This window comes from Nymphalis io, chromosome 24 (assembly GCF_905147045.1).
Source record: "Nymphalis io chromosome 24, ilAglIoxx1.1, whole genome shotgun sequence".
In the NCBI taxonomy this organism is placed as follows: domain Eukaryota; kingdom Metazoa; phylum Arthropoda; class Insecta; order Lepidoptera; family Nymphalidae; genus Nymphalis; species Nymphalis io.
Genome location: NC_065911.1, coordinates 203,751 through 226,764, shown reverse-complemented (window position 1 = coordinate 226,764; position 23,014 = coordinate 203,751). Strand labels below are relative to the sequence as shown.

The window sequence follows — 23,014 nt, the reverse complement described above, 5'->3', positions numbered from 1 at the left end:
TAAACCCTTATCGAGCAATACGTCTTATTAATGAAAGTTTTTTTAAGAGAGAGAGAGTTGGTTCCTCCTAACTGGCCTAGGCCAGTCTGGGTACGGGCCGCGGGGTTGCCCCCTAACCTGTCGTGTCTTTAATTTTTGGCCCGAGGGGCCAGGGTCACAGCGACCCAGTGGCTGTAAGTTTTTTAATTCAGCTACAAGATAATATTATAGATGGCACTGTAGTCATATTATCAACTTGTACTATAAAGTTTTTTTTTTATTTCTAGATTTCGGCAACAGCCGGTATAACTCGCATCACAGAAGAACACATCGGTCTTCTGCTGGCTTTGGACATGCCGTTCTTCGCAGTCATCAACAAATGTGAACTGGTTAGCAACATCAATGCTGTTGTAGCGAGGCTGACTCAATTGTTGGAACCCGCTAATAAGGTCAGTGATTTTATTTTAAAAAGCATCTATAAAGACTAGCTTATAAACTAGGTTATTATTTCTTACATCAATGCTTTTGGGTGATGGTGACCACTTACCATCAGGTGGCCCAATTGCACACATTTAACATAAAGAGAAGTCGGGGGGGGGGGGGAATTTACTTTCCCATTTATAATATTTGTATATATTGTAATTGGAAATATGCAGGTTTCCTCGCGATGTTCTTCAAGAAGCACGAGATGATAAATCAGGGATGCTGTATAATTTATAGATTTATTTAAATTTAAAGTAATGGTATATATTGGTATTATTACAGAAACCGCTGTTAATAACTGACGAGAATATGGCAAGGAACTGCGTTGCGCCGCAAAAGTCGATACTGGACAACATAGACAATCTAGACGAGGAAATCAAAAAGGATGAGGAGTGAGTAGCTTCACAGGCCTTTATTTAACCCGAAGTGTTTCTGGGTGAACTCTTATGTATGACCTTAAGACGAGTTCCATACTATTGGTAATGGTAATAGTATTGTCTATAGCTACGCCAACCACCCTTGCTAGATACTTGCCTTTCACGCCAAAGGTTGTGAGTTCGGTTCCCACTCAGGACAGACAATTGTGTGCATTAACATGTCTGTTTTTCCTGAGTCTGTGTGTAATTGTCTATACAATAGTATATCAGTTGTCTGGTTGCCATAGTACAAGCTCTGCTTAGTTTCGGATCAGATATATATGTATAGTTGAACGCAAATCACAGTAGTGTCGGCCGGCAGGGTGGCCGTGTTCCCGGTAAGCTGCGTGCGCGGCGCCGGCCTCAATGCGCTGCACGCGTGCCTGCTGGCGCTGGCTCCGCGCCGCGACTTGCACCGCCCCGAGGACTTGAGTGAACCATATGTTGCGCAGTTGACTAGTATCCTTTTTATTAAATTATAAATGTTATAATTTATGTCACTTTACAGGAGGCGTGCGAGTTTCAAATAGACGAAATTTTCCACGTAGGGTACTCGACGGGGCCCGTCGTGGGGGGACTGCTCGCGCGAGGGCGACTCTACGAGGGCGACGAAATTATCATAGGTGCGTTGCGTTCTGTTAGTTTTGAGATGAATAGAGCGACGTATATTTAACACCCCTCCCCCAGGACCTCTGGAGTCCGGCGAGTTCGCGGAGATATCCGTGCGCACGATATACCGCAACCGCGTCCCGTGCGGCAGCGTGCGCGCGGGACAGTCGGCGTCGCTGGGCCTGGGGCGCTTTCCGCCGGGACTGCGGCAGGGCATGTTGCTGCTAGCGCGGCCGGGGGGCTACGCCGCGGGACTATCAGAACTAGTCCACTCGTCGCAAGCTTCGGAGAAGAATCAAAAGAACGCGAGGAGACAGAACAAGAATATCCTCCAGGACATCGCCAACGTGAAGAACAGCCTCACGAAGACTTCGGACACGAAGTGCACGAACGTGTACGTGTCGGACGACGGGAGCAAGTACAGCGACGCGCACGTGTCGAGCGACACGCAGGACAAGTGCGTGTGTGACGACCTGGTGTTCCTCGAAGACCCAAACGACCCTAGACGCTGTATATACTTTCAGGTGAGCAGAAAACTCTACTCGTTTTTAAAAGATTAGCAAACCTTAGATATGCGATTCCACGCGATTCGCTACCAGCTCTGCTGTATTGTACACCACAAACACTTCTCGATCAATATATCTCTATATATAACACGACACTGTCACACTTAACTACTTATATACACTTTAGTTTTACTTACAAAGTTCCGATAACAACTTCACAGATAACCAAAACGCTAAATTTTTCGCGAATCCATAGTCAATACCACAGAATATTAAGATTTCGACCAAATTTCAAGGTCAAAGTGGCTTATATACTCTACTTGCTATTGGAATCGACTATAGACTTGTATATGTTTGCACAGCACATTGTGTGTGTGTGTGTTTTTTATCCGTAACAGCACGTGAATGTCCTACTGCTGGGCTAAAGGCCTCCTCTCCCTTTTTTGAGGAGAAGGTTTGGAGCTTATTCCACCACGCTGCTCCAGTGCGGTTTGGTAAATACACATGTGGCAGAATTTCAGTGAAATTAGACACATGCAGGTTTCCTCACGATGTTTTCCTTCATCGTAAAGTACGAGATGACTTATAATCACAAATTAAGTACATGAAAATTCAGTGGTGCCTGGATCATCTCGGCTGTTTTTTTATATGCTAGCAATATTAGCACAGACTGTGCAATATAATATGTAATGCGGTCATGAATTAAATTTGATTGAATGTAACAGGCATCCGTGCATGTCCTGAGACACTCCACGGCCATCTACCCAGGGTTCCAGTCCTCTGTGCATGTCGGGAACGTGCGTCAGACGGCCATTATCGAGGTAACGAATACATACATCAAACTCACTTGGCGGAATGGAATTAAATAGTTTAATTTTGGTATAATTTGTGGTGTTGCGTAAAATACTTAAGTATGATAATGATATTTATTTTTTTATGTTATATTCCTGTTTAGCGGTAAAATATCTGATAAGTGGGTGGTACCTACCCAGGCGGGTTTGCACAATGCCCTTACCACCAGTTACCACACACACTTATAATATATTCTGCCACCAAACAGCAATAGCATTGTTGTTGGTGAGTAAAACAGTGTAACTACAGGCACGAGGGACATAACATCTTAGTTCCCAAGGTTGGTGACGCATTGGTGATGTAAGCGATGGTTAATATTTATTGCGGTGTCAATGTCTATGGGCGGTGGTGACCACTTACCATCGGGTTGCTCATCTCATCGCTGACCACGGATATATTTTTCGCTTTAGGGTATAATGTCTCCGAACAACGTGCTGAGGGCGGGCGAGGGGGCCTCCGTGCTGTTCAGGTTCGCCCGCTGTCCGGAGTACCTCGTGCGGGGCCGCCGGCTGCTGTTCACGGCGGGGCTGGGGACCAGGTACCTCTCAACGAACCCAACGATAACTTCTAATTACAGTTGAATTGTTGAGCCAATAAAGTATATCGTCAGCTCAGTGTTGGTATCCGAGATTGCTAGCTCCACTGACTTTCACACATTTAATTTATAAGTGTTCGGTGAAGGAAATCCATGCATCGAAGCAGGTTGTGGAATAAGCTCAAACCTTCTCCTGAGAAGGAGAGGTTTTAGCCCAGCTGTGGGACATTTATATACTGTAACTGTTTTGAATCATGTTGGAATAAGTTTTGTTCTTAAGAAGAGATATCTTCGACCAACAGACACTTTTGTACTTTACTAGCAAAACCCGGAAGGTGGCTGTTAATGTGGTACAGCGCCATCTAGCGGCGTTACAACGAAGTGGATATTATAAAATCATCCATGAGACATTCATCTAAATTTCAACTATAATGGTGATTCAAACGGTCCGAACTCTATTAATCACAAACAGATACACAAACAGCCATTTTTATATATTAACGAAATTGTTTTGTTACAGAGCCATCGGCCGGGTCACGCAAACCTTCCCGTACATACCATGAATTCTATAGAACACGGCTCCAATGTAAAATTCGAGATCTCTCTAGAATATTCTAGATAAATTAAATATATTAATTGTATCTGTAACCAGTTTTCTTGTCGTGTTCACTTCATGATTGCGTGGGGGGCGTTTCGCCTTGCGGATTAAATTACAAAAAACGACAAACGATGATAGTATTTTTATGTTACATAAAAACAGTGTTGCCAACCTCTTAGAAGCATCCTCCTGACGGATGAATTGAAATAAATACAAAATACATTTATAATATGATGTTAAAAAAAAGCAAATCAAGTACTGCAAGTAGCATTAGTAAACTTGAAATATACTCAATTAAATGAAGCTGAAGAGTTAATCCCCGGAGAAAATTTCTTTAAAAAATGTTCCTCCTAAAAAATGTCTAACCTGAAAATATCCTATTTGATTTCATCTGACATAGCCTTATTTAGGGGTAAAACCCCCAAGTTGGCAACACTGTATAAAAAAAATGTGGACCATCCATATAAACTTTCATATATTTAACACTAGCGGACAAATTTTTAATAAAGCATCATACGTGATCGAGCAAATTTTCACTCATAACTCATTTTTATTCAGTCAGTTAATTAATCAGTGTCAGAGTTTTTATTACGTATATAACATACATGCAAAACGTCTATGCTTATGTATAAATAATATTGCAATATATAAAGGCTTATATATATATGACAATATAATACATCCAATTTCTAGTTAATATTAAACAATTATATAACTAGGTTTATGAAATAACGTACATACACAATGGATATTACATCTTGGTTCCCAATGTTGGTGGCACATTGACAATATAAATGATGGTTAATATTTCTTAAAACGCCAATGACGCGGTGGAGAATTACCACCAAAATTACATTAGCCTTCCTATTCGAAATTAAAAAAGAGAAACAGAAATCGCAACAGTAAAAGGTTATAAATCTTTATAATTGAAAATATAGTATTTATTTTAATATAGTATATTCCAATCGTAGGAGTAAATATAAACTAACTTTATATTTCCATATCCCGTGATAGTCGCTAACAGCTCAGTTTAACTACTTTCTCGAATAAAACGCAATTTTTTCGCAAATCCATAATGAATATCACAGATAACTCAAAATCTCGACCAATGATATCGCGCCAATTCAATGTCGGTTGTTAATTTGCCTTTGTCTACTCTTGTGGCTTTAATACACTAGTTATTTTCTATTTAAATGAAATAACATATTTATATGCATACATATATAACGTACCTGTTTTTAAAATGATAATCACGCCCCAAGGAACAAATCTTTAGGTTTGTATATTTTTTTTTTTGTTAATGGTAGCTCTTACAATGCCGATGTTACTTTTGCATTAAGCCGCGCTGATATGTAAGACTCCAATAACAATTGATTAAAAATTTAAAACAATAATGTTGTACGGTAAAATAATTTTTGTATTTATTAAAAAAAAAAAAAAAAACATGCTTAGCATTTTAAAAACACAAACGTCATGACGCCATTTTGAATTACAATTTTGGCGCCATTAATATAATCACTACCTCAAGAGGTAAACCAAAATTAGCTTTCATATTTTTGTATTTAAACTTTGTACATTAAATGATATATCCAGTTCCTGTTTATAAATTGCAATTTTAAGTTAATGATACATATTTATATAACATTACGATATCTAACTATCAATGATCGGATTATTTAATGCCGATTTTACTTTAGACGATATGACATTGAATTTTTATGATTTGTATTAATTAAAAAATTTTTATAGCTATCTGTGGTATCGATATTAATTAAACTACAATAATATTAAACATAATTTGTGTGTCAGAAAATTCTGAGTAGCAGCCCGGAGTCTGGAAGTTGGAAATAAGTACACTCCCGTGCTTCGGAAAGCACATAAAGCTGATGGTCCTGCGCCTAAACTCTTTCCGGTGGTATCGGATTGCCGTCCCATCGGATTATGAGAGTTAGGGAATAGGGAGTGCACCTGTGTTTGCGCACACACTTGTGCACTATAATATCTCCTGCGTATTTGGCTAATCAATCTTGAGATTGGCCGCCGTAGCCGAAATCGGTCTGGAGGACATTATTATTATAATTCAATTATAGATTAAAAGAGTCAATTAGTTTCAGTTAGGATTACAGTGTTAATGTACCAGGAGATCATAAACAGTGTGTCGGTCTTACCGAACGGTTAGATTAAAACTGTAAAACTCCTGGTACATTAACACTGTAATCATAACTGAAACTAATTGACTCTTTTAATCTAATCGTTCGGTGAAACCGTCTCACTGTTTATGATCTCCTGGTACATTAACACTGTAATCCTTACTGAAACTAATTGACTCTTTTAATCTAATCGTTCGGTGAGACCGACTCACTGTTTATGATCTCCTGGTACATTAACACTGTAATCCTAACTGAAACTAATTGACTCTTTTAATCTAATCGTTCGGTGAAACCGTCTCACTGTTTATGTTCTCCTGGTACATTAACAACGTAATCCTAATTCTAAATCTTTGAAACTAATAATAATAATATCCTGGGACATTTTTCACACACGGCCATCTGATCCCAGATTAAGCTCGTACAAAACTCGTGCTATGGAAACCAGACAACTGATATACTACATATACTACTTTTCTTTTGTAAATACATACTTATACAGAAAATTACACTTAGACTCAGGACAAACAGACATGTTCATGCACACAAATGTCTGTCCTGGGTGGGAATCGAACCCACAACCTTCGGCGTGAAAAGGCAAGTATCTACCAACCGCGCCAAACGTCTCGTCAAAATTAACTCTTTTAATCTAATCGTTCGGTGAGACCGACTCACTGTTTATGATCTCCTGGTACATTAACACTGTAATCCTAACTGGAACTAATTGACTCTTTTAATCTAATCGTTCGGTGAGACCGACTCACTGTTTATGATCTCCTGCTACATTAACACTGTAATCCTAACTGAAACTAATTGACTCTTTTAATCTAATCGTTCGGTGAGACCGTCTCACTGTTTATGTTCTCCTGGTACATTAACAACGTAATCCTAATTCTAAATCTTTGAAACTAATAATAATAATGTCCTGGGACATTTTTCACACACGGCCATCTGATCCCAGATTAAGCTCGTACAAAACTCGTGCTATGGAAACCTGACAACTGATATACTACATATACTACTTTTCTTTTGTAAATACATACTTATACAGAAAATTACACTTAGACTCAGGACAAACAGACATGTTCATGCACAGAAATGTCTGTCCTGGGTGGGAATCGAAACCACAACCATCGGCGTGAAAAGGCAAGTATCTACTAACCGCGCCAAACGTCTAGTCAAAATTAACTCTTTTAATCTAATCGTTCGGTAAGACAGACTCATTGTTTATGATCTCCTAGTACATTAATACTGTAATCCTATCTGAAACTAATTGACTCTTTTAATCTAATCGTTCGGTGAGACCGACACACTGTTTATGATCTCCTGGTACATTAACACTGTAATCCTAACTGAAACTAATTGACTCTTTTAATCTAATCGTTCGGTGAGACCGTCTCACTGTTTATGATCTCCTGGTACATTAACACTGTAATCCTAACTGAAACTAATTGACTCTTTTAATGTAATCGTTCGGTGAAACCGTCTCACTGTTTATGTTCTCCTGGTACATTAACAACGTAATCCTAATTCTAAATCTTTGAAACTAATAATAATAATGTCCTGGGACATTTTTCACACACGGCCATCTGATCCCAGATTAAGCTCGTACAAAACTCGTGCTATGGAAACCAGACAACTGATATACTACATATACTACTTTTCTTTTGTAAATACATACTTATACAGAAAATTACACTTAGACTCAGGACAAACAGACATGTTCATGCACACAAATGTCTGTCCTGGGTGGGAATCGAACCCACAACCTTCGGCGTGAAAAGGCAAGTATCTACCAACCGCGCCAAACGTCTCGTCAAAATTAACTCTTTTAATCTAATCGTTCGGTGAGACCGACTCACTGTTTATGATCTCCTGGTACATTAACACTGTAATCCTAACTGGAACTAATTGACTCTTTTAATCTAATCGTTCGGTGAGACCGACTCACTGTTTATGATCTCCTGCTACATTAACACTGTAATCCTAACTGAAACTAATTGACTCTTTTAATCTAATCGTTCGGTGAGACCGTCTCACTGTTTATGTTCTCCTGGTACATTAACAACGTAATCCTAATTCTAAATCTTTGAAACTAATAATAATAATGTCCTGGGACATTTTTCACACACGGCCATCTGATCCCAAATTAAGCTAGTACAAAACTCGTGCTATGGAAACCTGATAACTGATATACTACATATACTACTTTTCTTTTGTAAATACATACTTATACAGAAAATTACACTTAGACTCAGGACAAACAGACATGTTCATGCACAGAAATGTCTGTCCTGGGTGGGAATCGAAACCACAACCATCGGCGTGAAAAGGCAAGTATCTACTAACCGCGCCAAACGTCTAGTCAAAATTAACTCTTTTAATCTAATCGTTCGGTAAGACAGACTCATTGTTTATGATCTCCTAGTACATTAATACTGTAATCCTATCTGAAACTAATTGACTCTTTTAATCTAATCGTTCGGTGAGACCGACACACTGTTTATGATCTCCTGGTACATTAACACTGTAATCCTAACTGAAACTAATTGACTCTTTTAATCTAATCGTTCGGTGAGACCGTCTCACTGTTTATGATCTCCTGGTACATTAACACTGTAATCCTAACTGAAACTAATTGACTCTTTTAATGTAATCGTTCGGTGAGACTGACTCACTGTTTATGATCGATCTCCTGGTACATTAACACTGTAATCCTAACTGAAAGTAATTGACTCTTTTAATCTAATCGTTCGGTGAGACCGACGCACTGTTTATGATCTCCTGCTACATTAACACTGTAATCCTAACTGAAACTAATTGACTCTTTTAATCTAATCGTTCGGTGAGACTGACACACTGTTTATGTTCTCCTGGTACATTAACACTGTAAGCCTAACTGAAATTAATTGACTCCTTTAATGGCCCACTGGTAAGAACGCGTGAATCTTAACCGATGATCGTGGGTTCAAACCCGGGCAAGCACCACTGAATTTTCATGTGCTTAATTTGTGATTATAATTCATCTCGTGCTTTACGGTGAAGGAAAACATCGTGAGGAAACCTGCATGTGTCTAATTTCACTGAAATTCTGCCACATGTGAATTCTACCAACCCGCATTGGAGCAGCGTGGTGGAATAAGCTCCAAACCTTCTCATCAAAAAGAGGAGAGGAGGCCTTTGGCCCAGCAGTGGGACATTCACAGGCTGTTACGGTTACGGTACTTCCGAAAGTATCGTCTTGTGTCAATATTGTCGATATTATCGATAGTTACTATAGCTCTCTGTTCACAATACTATTGATAACTCGTTTGCCTGCCTCGTTGGTCTAGTGGCTTGATATAAGACCGCAGACCCCGGAGGTCCTGGGTTCAATTCCCAGATCGGGCCAATAAAAAGTTATTGGGTTTTTCTGTTAGAAAATTCTCAGTAGCAGCCCGGAGTCCGGAAGTTGGAAGTGTGTACACTCCCGTGCCTCGGAAAGCACGTAAAGCCGTTGGTCCTGCGCTTGAACTCTTTCCGGTCGTGTCGGGTCGCCGTCCCATCGGATTATGAGAGTTAAGGAATAGGGAGTGCACCTGTGTTTGCGCACACACTTGTGCACTATAATATCTCCTGCGTAGTTGGCTAATCTCTCTTGAGAATGGCCACCGTGGCCGAAATCGGTCTGGAGGACATTATTATTATTATTAATAATATTGATAACAGCAATCCATAGGTATTCATTCGATAGTAACGATTTAATAAAACTTCATTAATAATAGTGTTGTTACTGGGCCTACTACATTACTTATCTTGAGAAAGCAATAATAATATAATAATAATAATAATGATAATACCCCACCGACGTATCTTTACGTTGCCGACGTGGTGGGGCTTGTTTTTTTTTTATATGTCCGGGAAGCGCACAACTGTGCGCTTCAATGATTCTTAGGGCTATGCCAATAGAGCTACTCATGTTGGATTGGCCTAAGATGAGAAGACAGACCAAGAGAGATACAACCCAAGCCAAGGTGGAACAGCGTACGCCGAGGGCTCCATGGCTAAGGGGGTGCTTAGTCGTTAGTATGCGAACTTTAGAGACAAGGGGACCTCTAATTTAATTTACCCTTATCACAGTGAATGCAGGGCTCTGCTGTGATTGACTTTTATGTCCCTAGCTACTCGTGGGAATAATATGATAACTAGGTCTAAAACTAAAAAATATATACAGGCAAACGAGCCATCGTTAGAAGAAGAGTCCACGCAGACTTCTAATTCATCCTCCAAATCTTTATTCCCATCAATACCCTCTTCATCACCAATTTTGTATGCATCTTCACCAAATTCATCATCAACCGGTGCTCAACTGGCGGATGTTGCACAGGAGACAAATTTTGTCAGTGAACCTGTGCCCACCACCAGTGGCGTAAAAAAACGTAAAAAATGGAGTATGGAAATGAATAAGTTCATCCTACGTACCTACCTATATCTTACAAATTTAGAATCAGACACAAATTCATATCTTTCTTCATTACGTATAAAATTTATAGATAAATATCCACATATGGAAGTAAGCAGACAGAGAATTGGTGACCAACGTTACCAAGAGCTATTATACAAAAGAAATTATTATCACAAGAAACCATTGATCAGATTTACGATGAAGTTAGAACAGAATTGCAAGTAATCCAAACTCAGATACAACAAAACGCCACAAATCTTAAAACATCCCTTAACACACTAACACGAAAACGTATGAAATGGACAAATGAATGCAATGAAGCAATTATTAGGATTTATTTCAAAATAACACAATTAGAGACTAATAGGACCGCTTATAGAAAACATTTGTATGAAGAGTTTATAATCTTATACCCAGAGTTTACACACATTACAGAGCAAAGATTAGCGGATCGACGAAGGGCAATAATAAATAATAAATATATTAAACAAGATAGATTAACACTGATTAAACAACAAGTAGCAGATGATTTACATTATACACACACACTAACCGAAGACACAGATAATGAACATTTACAAACAACAGAACAAAGTAATATTACACACTACGATGCATTCAAATCTAATTCAGCAATGCATTAAACCAAACTCACAAGCTAGGAAAATGCAAAACACTACAGTTACATGCACTGATTCCGTTACATCAACCCTTATCGATGAACAAAACATAGAAAGTATCACCCACGATCATGATGTGACCTTAGAAGTAAACACTGAAATAGAGAACACATTCGTTCATGCTCTAGAACATTTTTGTGATACTGAACCAACTAGCAGACCATACATTCCAAAACAAAGAACTTCTAAAAAGTTTTCATTAATAATGAAATACATAGATACGATGATACTGACAAAATTTGTAAACACTGATACTGATTTTATCACTCTACAGACAATAATTTACTGTGCAGCATGGACAGCAGCTAAATGTAATGGGGCAAGAATGACATTCTTAACACAAAACAACCATCAAAACAAATCATACAGAAAACCTAGCTGGCAAAGAAGATTAAATCTCGTATTAAAGACATACCTTAACTCTAAAAACATAATAAAAGCTATTAACACATTTGCCATACCCTTACTTACGTACTCTTTCGGAATAATACAATGGTCAAAAAGTGACATAAAAAAATTGCAGCGAACTATAAGCACTCACTTCACTAAATATAGGAAACATCATCCAAAATCTTGTATTCAAAGGCTCACACTACCACGCAAAGAAGGAGGAAGGGGATTAATAGACATACACAATTTACACAATAAGCAGATACTCTCACTCAGACCATACTTCCATGATAAATCCGAACACTCACCTCTACATAGACACGCAACAGAAATAGACAAAAAGCTTACACCATTAAACCTACATGACAAAAACACTCAAGTAAACGAACATATCATAAGTAAACAACAACAAATGTTGGCATGGGCTGAAAAAACACTGCATGGGAGGCACCGAGCCTATTTGAACCAACCCCACGTCGACAAAGAGAAGTCGAACGAATGGCTCAAACGAGGTGAACTGTTCCCTGACACCGAAGGTTTTATGCTCGCCATTCAAGACCAAATAATAGAAACTCGTAACTATAGGAAGTACATAATGAAGGATAATAATCAACCTACTGACTTATGTAGACAATGTAACGCAGCCTCTGAAACTATTCAGCACATAACGGGGGCTTGCAAATCTCTCGCATAGACCGATTATAAGCATCGACATGATCAAGTGGCTGCAATCATACACCAACATTTAGCATACAAATATAAACTTATAACAGAAATGAATCTATATTACAAATATAAACCGGAAAGTGTATTAGACACTAGAAACCACAAAATCTACTGGGATAGAACAATAATAACTGACAAAACTATCTGTTATAATAGACCAGATATTACCGTTCATGATAAAATCAATAGAATCGTTTATCTTATCGATATAGCCGTTCTTATTCACATAACATACAAACCACAATATCTGAAAAGTTAAGTAAATATCAAGATATCGCCATAGAAATTAAAACGCAATGGAAAGCACAAACAGTACACATAGTCCCAATAGTCCTATCATCCACAGGTATCGTGCCAAAATCCTTGACACAAAGTCTGAACACCTTACAAATGCCAGCGTATATCCTCCATATACTTCAAAAAGTCATAATCCTTAACACCTGCCGTATCACCCAAAAGTTTATATCATCATCCACTTTATCATCAACGTTTTTAATATAATCAACACTCCTTAACGCTTGGCTGCAGCCCGCGTTTTCGGTTTAAACTCTTCGAAAGAAGAGAAACTTTAAAAGTTAAATAGAAATAATAATAATATTGGACATTATTCACACACGGTCATCTGATCCCAAATTAAGCAGAGCTTGTGTTATGGAAACCAGACAACTGATATACTACATATACTACTTTTCTTTTGTAAATACATACTTATATAGATAATTACACCCAGACTCAGGACAAACAGACATGTTCATGCACACAAATGTCTGTCCTGGGTGGGAATCGAACCCACGACCTTTGGCATGAAAGGCAAGTAACTACCAACCACGCCAACCGGCTCGTCAAAAAATCAATACGTCAATACTATCGAAAAATCATTGATTATCGATAGTCCAAAACTATCGATTTTATCGATAATGGACTATCGACATGCAACACTACCCGGTATTACTTATACCTAAAATGAAAGTCATATAATGTATTACATTCATATAATCAGGGTAATGTCGTCAACTACGGTTGTTCCGAGCTGATGACAGCGGAGCGCATCGGAGAGAGGAGCGCCAAGCTGGTGTCTTTCCTGGACCTGGCGGGCCACAGCAAGTTACAACGCACCACGCTCCACGGGCTCACGGGTTACTCCCCTCACTACGCCATGCTCGTTGTAAGTATGTTTATTTATTACTAAACCCCATAAGTGTGGGGGTGGCTCAGATTTTAGGTATCCTAAGTCTTTTTCTATAGCCCTGATAACGTGTTTTCAAATTATTATTAGGTAAGGATTTTTTTGGAGTCCCATATCAAACCAAAAGTTAATTTTCATTTTATTGAATAAATATCTTATCTTATTAATACATTTTTACAAACAGCTCAAAATCAACATAATTTATTCAGGTAATAATATATAAACCTAACACTGGCTCAAACTGTAGATCCTACTAAAAATAATCGGCAAAAAACTAAACTCTTTTGCTACAATTAAACTATGTAAGAGTTTAAACACAATGAAAGTTTTTTAAGAGAGAAAGTTGGTTCCTCCTAACTGGACTAGGCCAGTCTGGGTACGGGCTGCGGGGTTGCCCCCTAACCTGTCGTGTCTTTAATTTTTGGCCCGAGGGGCCAGGGTCACAGCGACCCAGTGGCTGTAAGTTTTTTAATTCAGCTACAAGATAATATTATAGATGGCACCGTAGTCATATTATCAACTTATACTATAAAGTTTTTTTTTATTTCTAGATTTCGGCAACAGCCGGTATAACTCGCATCACAGAAGAACACATCGGTCTTCTGCTTGCTTTGGACATGCCGTTCTTCGCAGTCATCAACAAGTGTGAACTGGTTAGCAACATCAACGCTGTTGTAGCGAGGCTGGCTCAATTGTTGGAACCCGCTAATAAGGTCAGTGATTTTATTTTAAATAGCATCTATAAAGACTAGCTTATAAACTAGGTTATTATTTCTTACATCAATGCTTATGGGTGATGGTGACCACTTACCATCAGGTGGCCCAATTGCACACATATAACATAAAGAGAAGCCAGGGGGGGGGGAAAGTTTAAAAGACAAACAGATATATTTACTTTCCCATTTATAATATTAGTATATATTGTAATTGGAAACATGCAGGTTTGCTCGCGATGTTCTTCAAGGAGCACGAGATGATAAATCAGGGATGCTGTATATAGTTAATAACTGACGAGAATATGGCAAGGAACTGCGTTGCGCCGCAAAAGTCGATACTGGACACCATAGACAATCTAGACGAGGAAATCAAAAAGGATGAGGAGTGAGTAGCTTCACAGGCCTTTATTTAACCCGAAGTGTTTCTGGGTGAACTCTTATGTATGACCTTAAAACGAGTTCCATACTATTGGTAATGGTAATAGTATTGTCTATAGCTACGCCAACCACCCTTGCTAGATACTTGCCTTTCACGCCAAAGGTTGTGGGTTCGGTTCCCACTCAGGACAGACAATTGTGTGCATTAACATGTCTGTTTTTCCTGAGTCTGTGTGTAATTGTCTATACAATAGTATATCAGTTTTCTGGTTGCCATAGTACAAGCTCTGCTTAGTTTCGGATCAGATATATATATATATAGTTGAACGCAAATCACAGTAGTGTCGGCCGGCAGGGTGGCCGTGTTCCCGGTAAGCTGCGTGCGCGGCGCCGGCCTCAACGCGCTGCACGCGTGCCTGCTGGCGCTGGCTCCGCGCCGCGACCTGCAACGCCCCGAGGACGTGAGTGAACCATATTTTGCCCAGTTGACTAGTATCCTTTTTATTAAATTATAAATGTTATAATTTATGTCACTTTACAGGAGGCGTGCGAGTTTCAAATAGACGAAATTTTCCACGTAGGGTACTCGACGGGGCCCGTCGTGGGGGGACTGCTCGTGCGAGGGCGACTCTACGAGGGCGACGAAATTATCATAGGTGCGTTGCGTTCTGTTAGTTGTGAGATGAATAGAGCGACGTATATTTAACACCCCCCCCCAGGACCCGCATTGGAGCAGCGTGGTGGAATAAGCTCCAAATCTTCTCCTCAAAAAGGGAGAGGAGGCCTTAGCCCAGCAGTGGGACATTTACAGGCTGTTACTGTACTGAAACGATTTAAAAATGCTTTTTTAAATAACGTGTCTACCGCCAAATGGCATTACTTAATATTATTGTGTGCTAGTTTGAAAGATGAGTTAGACAGTGTAACTATAGGCACAAGAGACGTAATATCTTAATCCCCAAGTTTGATGACGCATTACGATGTTAGGGGTGATTAAAAGACTGTGACAAAGTCTATGGGTAGTGACGACCACTTACCATAAGGTGGTCATTTGCCAGCGTACCTATACGAAATTAAAAAAGTGATATATTTTTTTATTTTCAAAATTCATCGTTACAGATATCAGAACTAGTCCAATCGTCGCAAGCTTCGGAGAAGAATCGAAAGAACGCGAGGAGACAGAACAAGAATATCCTCCAGGACATCGCCAACGTGAAGAACAGCCTCACGAAGACATCGGACACGAAGTGCACGAACGTGTACGTGTCGGACGACGGGAGCAAGTACAGCGACGCGCACGTGTCGAGCGACACGCAGGACAAGTGTGTGTGTGACGACCTGGTGTTCCTCGAAGACCCAAACGACCCTAGAGGCTGTATATACTTTCAGGTGAGCAGAAAACTCTACTCGTTTTTAAAAGATTAGCAAACCTTAGATATGCGATTCCATGCGATTCGCTACCAGCTCTGCTGTATTGTACACTACAAACACTTCTCGATCAATATATCTCTATATACAACACGACACTGTTACACTTAAGTTTTACTTACAAAGTTCCGATAACAACTTCACAGATAACCAAAACGCTAAATTTTTCGCGAATCCATAGTCAATACCACAGAATATTAAGATTTCGACCAAATTTCATGGTCAAAGTTGCTTATATACTCTACTTCCTATTGGAATCGACTATAGACTTATATATGTTTGCACAGCACATTGTGTGTGTGTGTGTGTTTTTTTATCCGTAACAGCACGTGAATGTCCTACTGCTGGGCTAAAGACCTCCTCTCCCTTTTTTGAGGAGAAGGTTTGGAGCTTATTCCACCACGCTGCTCCAGTGCGGTTTGGTAAATACACATGTGGCAGAATTTCAGTGAAATTAGACACATGCAGGTTTCCTCACGATGTTTTCCTTCATCGTAAAGTACGAGATGAATTATAATCACAAATTAAGTACATGAAAATTCAGTGGCGCCTGAACCATCTTGGCTGTTTTTTTTATATGCTAGCAATATTAGCACAGACTGTGCAATATAATATGTAATGCGGTCATGAATTAAATTTGATTGAATGTAACAGGCATCCAGTGCATGTCCTGAGACACTCCACGGCCATCTACCCAGGGTTCCAGTTCTCTGTGCATGTCGGGAACGTGCGTCAGACGGCCATTATCGAGGTAACGAATACATACATCAAACTCACTTTGCGGAATGGAATTAAATAGTTTAATTTTGGTATAATTTGTGGTGTTGCGTAAAATACTTAAGTATGATAATGATATTTATTTTTTTATGTTATATTCCTGTTTAGCGGTAGAATATCTGATGAGTGGGTGGTACCTACCCAGGTGGGTTTGCACAATGCCCTTACCACCAGTTACCACACACACTTATAATATATTCTGCCGCCAAACAGCAATAGCATTGTTGTTGGTGACTAAAACAGTGTAACTGCAGGCACGAGGGACATAACATCTTAGTTCCCAAGGTTGGTGACGCATTGGTGATGTAAGCGATGGTTAATATTTATTGCGGTGTCAATGTCTATGGGCGGTGGTGACCACTTACCATCGGGTTGCTCATCTCATCGCTGACCACGGGTATATTTTTCGCTTTAGGGTATAATGTCTCCGAACAACGTGCTGAGGGCGGGCGAGGGGGCCTCCGTGCTGTTCAGGTTCGCCCGCTGTCCGGAGTACCTCGTGCGAGGCCACCGGCTGCTGTTCACGGCGGGACTGGGGACCAGGTACCGCTCAACGAACCCAACGATAACTTCTAATTACAGTTGAATTGTTGAGCCAATAAAGTATATCGTCAGCTCAGTGTTGGTATCCGAGATTGCTAGCTCCACTGACTTTCACACATTTAATTTATAAGTGTTCGGTGAAGGAAATCCATGCATCGAAGCAGGTTGTGGAATAAGCTCAAACCTTATCCTGAGAAGGAGAGGTTTTAGCCCAGCTGTCGGACATTTATATACTGTAACTGTTTTGAATCATGTTGGAATAAGTTTTGTTCTTAAGAAGAGATATCTTCGACCAACAGACACTTTTGTACTTTACTAGCAACACCCGGAAGGTGGCTGTTAATGTGGTACAGCGCCATCTAGTGGCGTTACAACGAAGTGGATATTATAAAATCATCCATGAGACATACATCTAAATTTCAACTATAATGGTGATTCAAACGGTCCGAACTCTATTAATCACAAACAGATACACAAACAGCCATTTTTATATATTAACGAAATTGTTTTGTTACAGAGCCATCGGCCGGGTCACGCAAACCTTCCCGTACATACCATGAATTCTATAGAACACGGCTCCAATGTAAAATTCGAGATCTCTCTAGTATATTCTAGATAAATTAAATATATTAATTGTATCTGTAACCAGTTTTCTTGTCGTGTTCACTTCATGATTGCGTGGGAGGCGTTTCGCCTTGCGGATAAAATTACAAAAAACGACAAACGATGATGGTATTTTTATGTTACATAAAACAGTGTTGCCAACACTTGTTGTTGACACTCCTTTACCCATTGTCGACAGTCTTTGCGGATACCAGGCCAAATGTAGCGCTCTGTAACTAACTTGACCGTAGGCTTGGCTCCTGGATGGCTTAAATTGTGGAGCGAATCGAATACCTGCTTGCGATATGAAGGTGTGATGAATGGTCGAGGATTACTTTGAGAGACATCGCAGTATACCAGAAGAGCTGGCTCTGACTCTAATCGTATTTTCTTCAACCTAAGCGCAGACCCATTTTTCAGCAGGTCCTGTAGCTCGCTGTCCGCCTCTTGTGCTTTGACCACGGAGTGGTAATCTAAGGGTATAGAAACCGCCTCGATACGCGAAAGGGCATCTGCAACAATATTGTCTTTACCAGCTACATATCTGAAGTCTGTGGTGAATTGGCTTATAAAGTCCAAGTAGCGAAACTGGCGTGGCGAACTGTTCTCTCGGTGATTGGCAAAGACAAACGTAAGTGGTTTATGGTCCGTGATGATACAAAATGTCCGAGCTTCCACCATAAATCTGAAATGTCTAATTGCGTCATACACTGCCAATAACTCTCGCTCATATGGGCTGTACTTTTTCTGTGATGGACTTAGCTTCCTCGAAAAGAATGCTAAGGGTTGCCATTCATTGTTCTTGAACTGTTGCAGCACAGCGCCTATTGCGGTATCTGAAGCGTCCGTCTGTATGGACAGTTCTGCTTGAGGATCTGGGTGGACCAAAAGCGTGGCTTCTGAAAGTTGCTTTTTAGACAGTTCGAAAGACTCTAATAGGGCAGGCGTCATGTTAATAGGCTGCGATCCCTTCGTTTTAGGCCCAACGAGGAGTTGGTTGAGCGGTGCCTGAACTTTTGCAGCATTAGGTATAAAACGGTGATAAAAATTGATCATACCTAAAAATCTTCGTAATTCTTTTAGCGTCTTGGGTACCGGTAAGTTCTGAATGGCTTCAACCTTCGATTCTAACGGCTGTATTCCTGCTGCTGACACGTTGTGGCCCAGGAACTGGACTTGCGTTTTGCCGAAAGTACATTTGTTGGTATTTATTAGAACTCCATATTCTGCTAGTCTTTGGAACAACAACTTGAGATGCTCCTGATGAAGGGTACTGCTGCTGCTGAAGACTAGAATGTCATCCAGGTACCCGTAACAAAAATCTAAGCCCCGCAGTACCTCGTCCATGAATCTTTGAAAGGTCTGTGCGGCGTTACGAAGACCGAACGTCATGAACGGGAATTCGTAAAGCCCGAAAGGAGTGGCGATAGCGGTTTTCGGAATGTCGTCTTCGTATACTGGTATCTGATGATAAGCTTTAACCAGGTCTATGGTTGAAAAGACCGTACTGCCTGTCAACTGGCACGTAAAATCATGCAAGTGCCTGATAGGGTACTTATCAGGAATTGTACGGGCGTTTAGGGCTCTGTAATCGCCGCACGGTCGCCACCCGTCGTTTTTCTTCTTAGTTAAATGTAACGGTGATGACCATGGGCTGTCAGATCTTCTTGCTGTGCCACTCTGTAACATCTCTTCGAACTCTTGCTTAGCAATTTTTAGTCTTTCCGGGTCTAACCGTCGCGGGCGGCTAGATACCGGTGGTCCATCGGTGGTACGGATATGGTGCACCGTAGAGTGTTTGGTGATGTGCGGCTTTCCAGCAGGACGAGTGATTTCTGGGAATTCTCTAAGCAGGCGATGATAAGATGTATCCTCTAAAGTCGTACGGACTGAGGAAATTGTTTCCGTAGAACGTTGTTTCGGGAGTGCAACAGCAAGTGTGGTAACACCGTCAACAAGGCGTTGGTTGCGACAGTCGACTAGCAGGTTTTAGTAACTTAAAAAGTCGACGCCGATGATGGGCTTTGAGACGTCTGCTACGACGAAACGCCACGTGAAAGCGCGCCTAAGTCCTAGATCCAGCGTTAAGGGGAGGAAGCCATATGTGTAAATGATAGTCTTATTTGCAGCGAACAATTCGTATCCCGTTTTGTTTCTAGGTTCCCGAACAGCGGATCTTGGAAAGACACAGAGGTCTGAACCGGTGTCAACTAAATATTGCACTTTGGTCTTGCGATCCGTGATGAACAGGCGGCCCGAAATTGTAAGGCAGTCGTTTACCGCCACTACTGGCTGCCTTGAGCGTTTCCCATCTTCTTGTAGCTACACGGTTGAATACATTTGCGTGCGCGCTCGCCGAATCTATAATGGTACCAACAGTATGGGTAGTTATTTGTTTGTGAGCGGGAACGTGCGCGGGAATGTCGTCGCGATCTGTCTATGGCGAGGTGTTGAGGTGTCGGAGTGACAATACGATATATTTTTACTGGTGGGAGAGCTTTGTGCGAGCCCGTCCGGGTACGAGGGGGTGCCTCGTCAGATATTCTACCGCAGACCAGCGGTACTCGGTATTGTTGTGTTCCGGTTTGAAGGGTGAGTCCCTTCAAACCAACAACAATACCAAGTACTGCTGTTTTGCGGTAGAATATCTGATGAGTGGGTGATACCTACCCAGTTAGCTACCTAAGTTATATATAATGTTATATATTTAATATTATTTATTATTCACTTGCGTCACCAGGTGCTGGAAGCGTCGCTCGCACGGCGAGACCAGCTGCAGTTTGTACTCGACGTTCCCGAAACGAGGCTCCGGGGGTAGACTCCCGTAGCACTCGTCGCCGGAATCGTCGGCGTCGGATGTTCTGAGGGCCAAATCGAATATATTTAACATTGATCTTATTTCGATTAATGCCATCCGTGTTCGGTGAGACCGACTCACTGTTTATGATCTCCTGGTACATTAACACTGTAATCCTAACTGAAACTAATTGACTCTTTTAATCTAATCGTTCGGTGAGACCGACTCACTGTTTATGATCTCCTGGTACATTAACACTGTAATCCTAACTGAAACTAATTGACTCTTTTAATCTAATCGTTCGGTGAGACCGACTCACTGTTTATGATCTCCTGGTACATTAACACTGTAATCCTAACTGAAACTAATTGACTCTTTTAATCTAATCGTTCGGTGAGACCGACTCACTGTTTATGATCTCCTGGTACATTAACACTGTAATCCTAACTGAAATTAATTGACTCTTTTAATCTAATCGTTCGGTGAGACCGACTCACTGTTTATGATCTCCTGGTACATTAACACTGTAATCCTAACTGAAACTAATTGACTCTTTTAATGTAATCGTTCGGTGAGACCGACTCACTGTTTATGATCTCCTGGTACATTAACACTGTAATCCTAATTCTACATCTCTGAAACTAATTGACTCTTTTAATCTAGATGTTAGTTAATGAGCTTAAATATAAAGCCTTTATTGAAATCCCGGGTGAAGCGAATAGATATGTTATTGTTTCTTGCTCTTCCATACCGTGGAAAGCAAGCAAAGCCTTAAGAAAAAACGTATAATTACCCAAAATTACAACACATAAGAGATGAGATTGTCTAGTGGTAAGAACGCGTGAATCTTGAACGATAATCGTGGGTTCAAGCCCGGGCAAGCACCACTGCATTGTCATGTGCTTAATTTGTCATTATAATTCATCTCGTGCTTTACGGTGAAGGAAAACATCGTGAGGAAACCTGCATGTGTCTAATTTCACTAAAATTTTGCCACATGTGTATTCCACCAACACGCATTGGAGAAGCGTGGTGGAACAAGCTCCATACCTTCTCTTCAAAAAGGGAGAGGAGATCTTAGCCCAGCAGTGGGACATACACAGGCTGTTACTTTACTTTACTACTTTACAACACATAAATTATAATACTTTTTTTTAATTAACAAAAAACATCACTTACGTATCATCGCAGAAGTCTTCCATATCATCAGACCTGTAGAAGAAGTCACTCTCCAAGTCCTCGGAATTGAAATCACCAGCTAAATACATATCGTCCTTTATCCTGACCTTCTCCAACTTATCGATGACATTGTACACTCTATCGGCAAACTTTGTCCCACTTCTCGTTGCATCCTCATCATCATTGGTCGGTTTCCTCTTCGTCTTCTTAAAATCGTCTTCCGATTTCAAATCGTTGACGTTCTTTCCGATTTTCTCGTCACAGACCTTTGGTATCGACGATTGATTATTCAACGGTTCCGGTACTTCTTGTGATGAACTCTGCCATGCTGTTGTTAGGACGTCCTTCGCTGGCGATACTTTGTTCTTCTTCCTTCTGTTCTTCCTGCCCGAGTTTCTTCTGCAGGGTTAAATTTTCAAAAATCCTTCCTAAGTGCTAACCTATTGCGTAAAAGGAACCCGTATGCAAATTTTCATGTCGCAGTAGTTTGGGCTGTGCGTTTATATGCCAGTATGTTATATATATGTAAATGAAGCTCTTTGGGCTCTTCATTAAATTTAAATTGCACGTGCATTAACTTCGACTTAATACGTCCAAGTATTATCTGTTGTGGCAACACTTTGCATTATGTCATGTGTCATTCTATAATTAGAGAAATTCACACTGGCTTAATATAATAAAAAGTTAACGACGTTTTTAAAAAAAAAGAAACAATTCAGATTGTAAAAAAATATTTGAAGCAATAGCTTATAATGTTGTTTCTTTTTACAGGTTAGTAAATAATTATAATTTGTACTCATACTTTGTTTGCAGAAGTAATTTGTGATATGATATAAAAAAGAATAAATTTCGCTTAACAGAGCAACGACTTTAGTTTTTATTTCAATAAATAAACTTATTACATATATACAAAGGTTTGTACATACCCTTGGGTGCGTCTGGGTTCTTCCTGCCGTTCTCTTGATCGTTTTTATGTTTTTTCTTATTATTCTGTCTGTTCTTATTGCCATCTGACGGATCGAAGAGGCTGAAGAACGAGTCC

General features: G+C 40.2%; 2 protein-coding genes across 2 annotated transcripts in view; one reads left to right on the top strand and one right to left on the bottom strand.

Annotated features, from left to right (window-relative positions):
• LOC126777984 (GTP-binding protein 2-like) overlaps positions 1–4,062 on the top strand; it is a 309,400-nt gene extending 305,338 nt beyond the window's left edge. The window contains exons 4-8 of the mRNA XM_050501356.1: positions 1,387–1,501; positions 1,566–2,011; positions 2,719–2,814; positions 3,256–3,383; positions 3,901–4,062. Coding sequence (XP_050357313.1) covers positions 1,387–1,501; positions 1,566–2,011; positions 2,719–2,814; positions 3,256–3,383; positions 3,901–3,943 — 828 coding nt within the window. The 3' untranslated portion in view covers positions 3,944–4,062. The remainder of the gene's footprint in view (positions 1–1,386; positions 1,502–1,565; positions 2,012–2,718; positions 2,815–3,255; positions 3,384–3,900) is intronic.
• The window catches only part of LOC126777976 (GTP-binding protein 2-like), a 268,881-nt gene extending 246,522 nt beyond the window's left edge, over positions 1–22,359 (bottom strand). Inside the window, exon 1 of the mRNA XM_050501335.1 lies at positions 22,080–22,359. The gene's annotated coding sequence lies outside the window, so the exon portion shown is untranslated. The remainder of the gene's footprint in view (positions 1–22,079) is intronic.
• Positions 22,360–23,014: the final 655 nt, after the last annotated feature.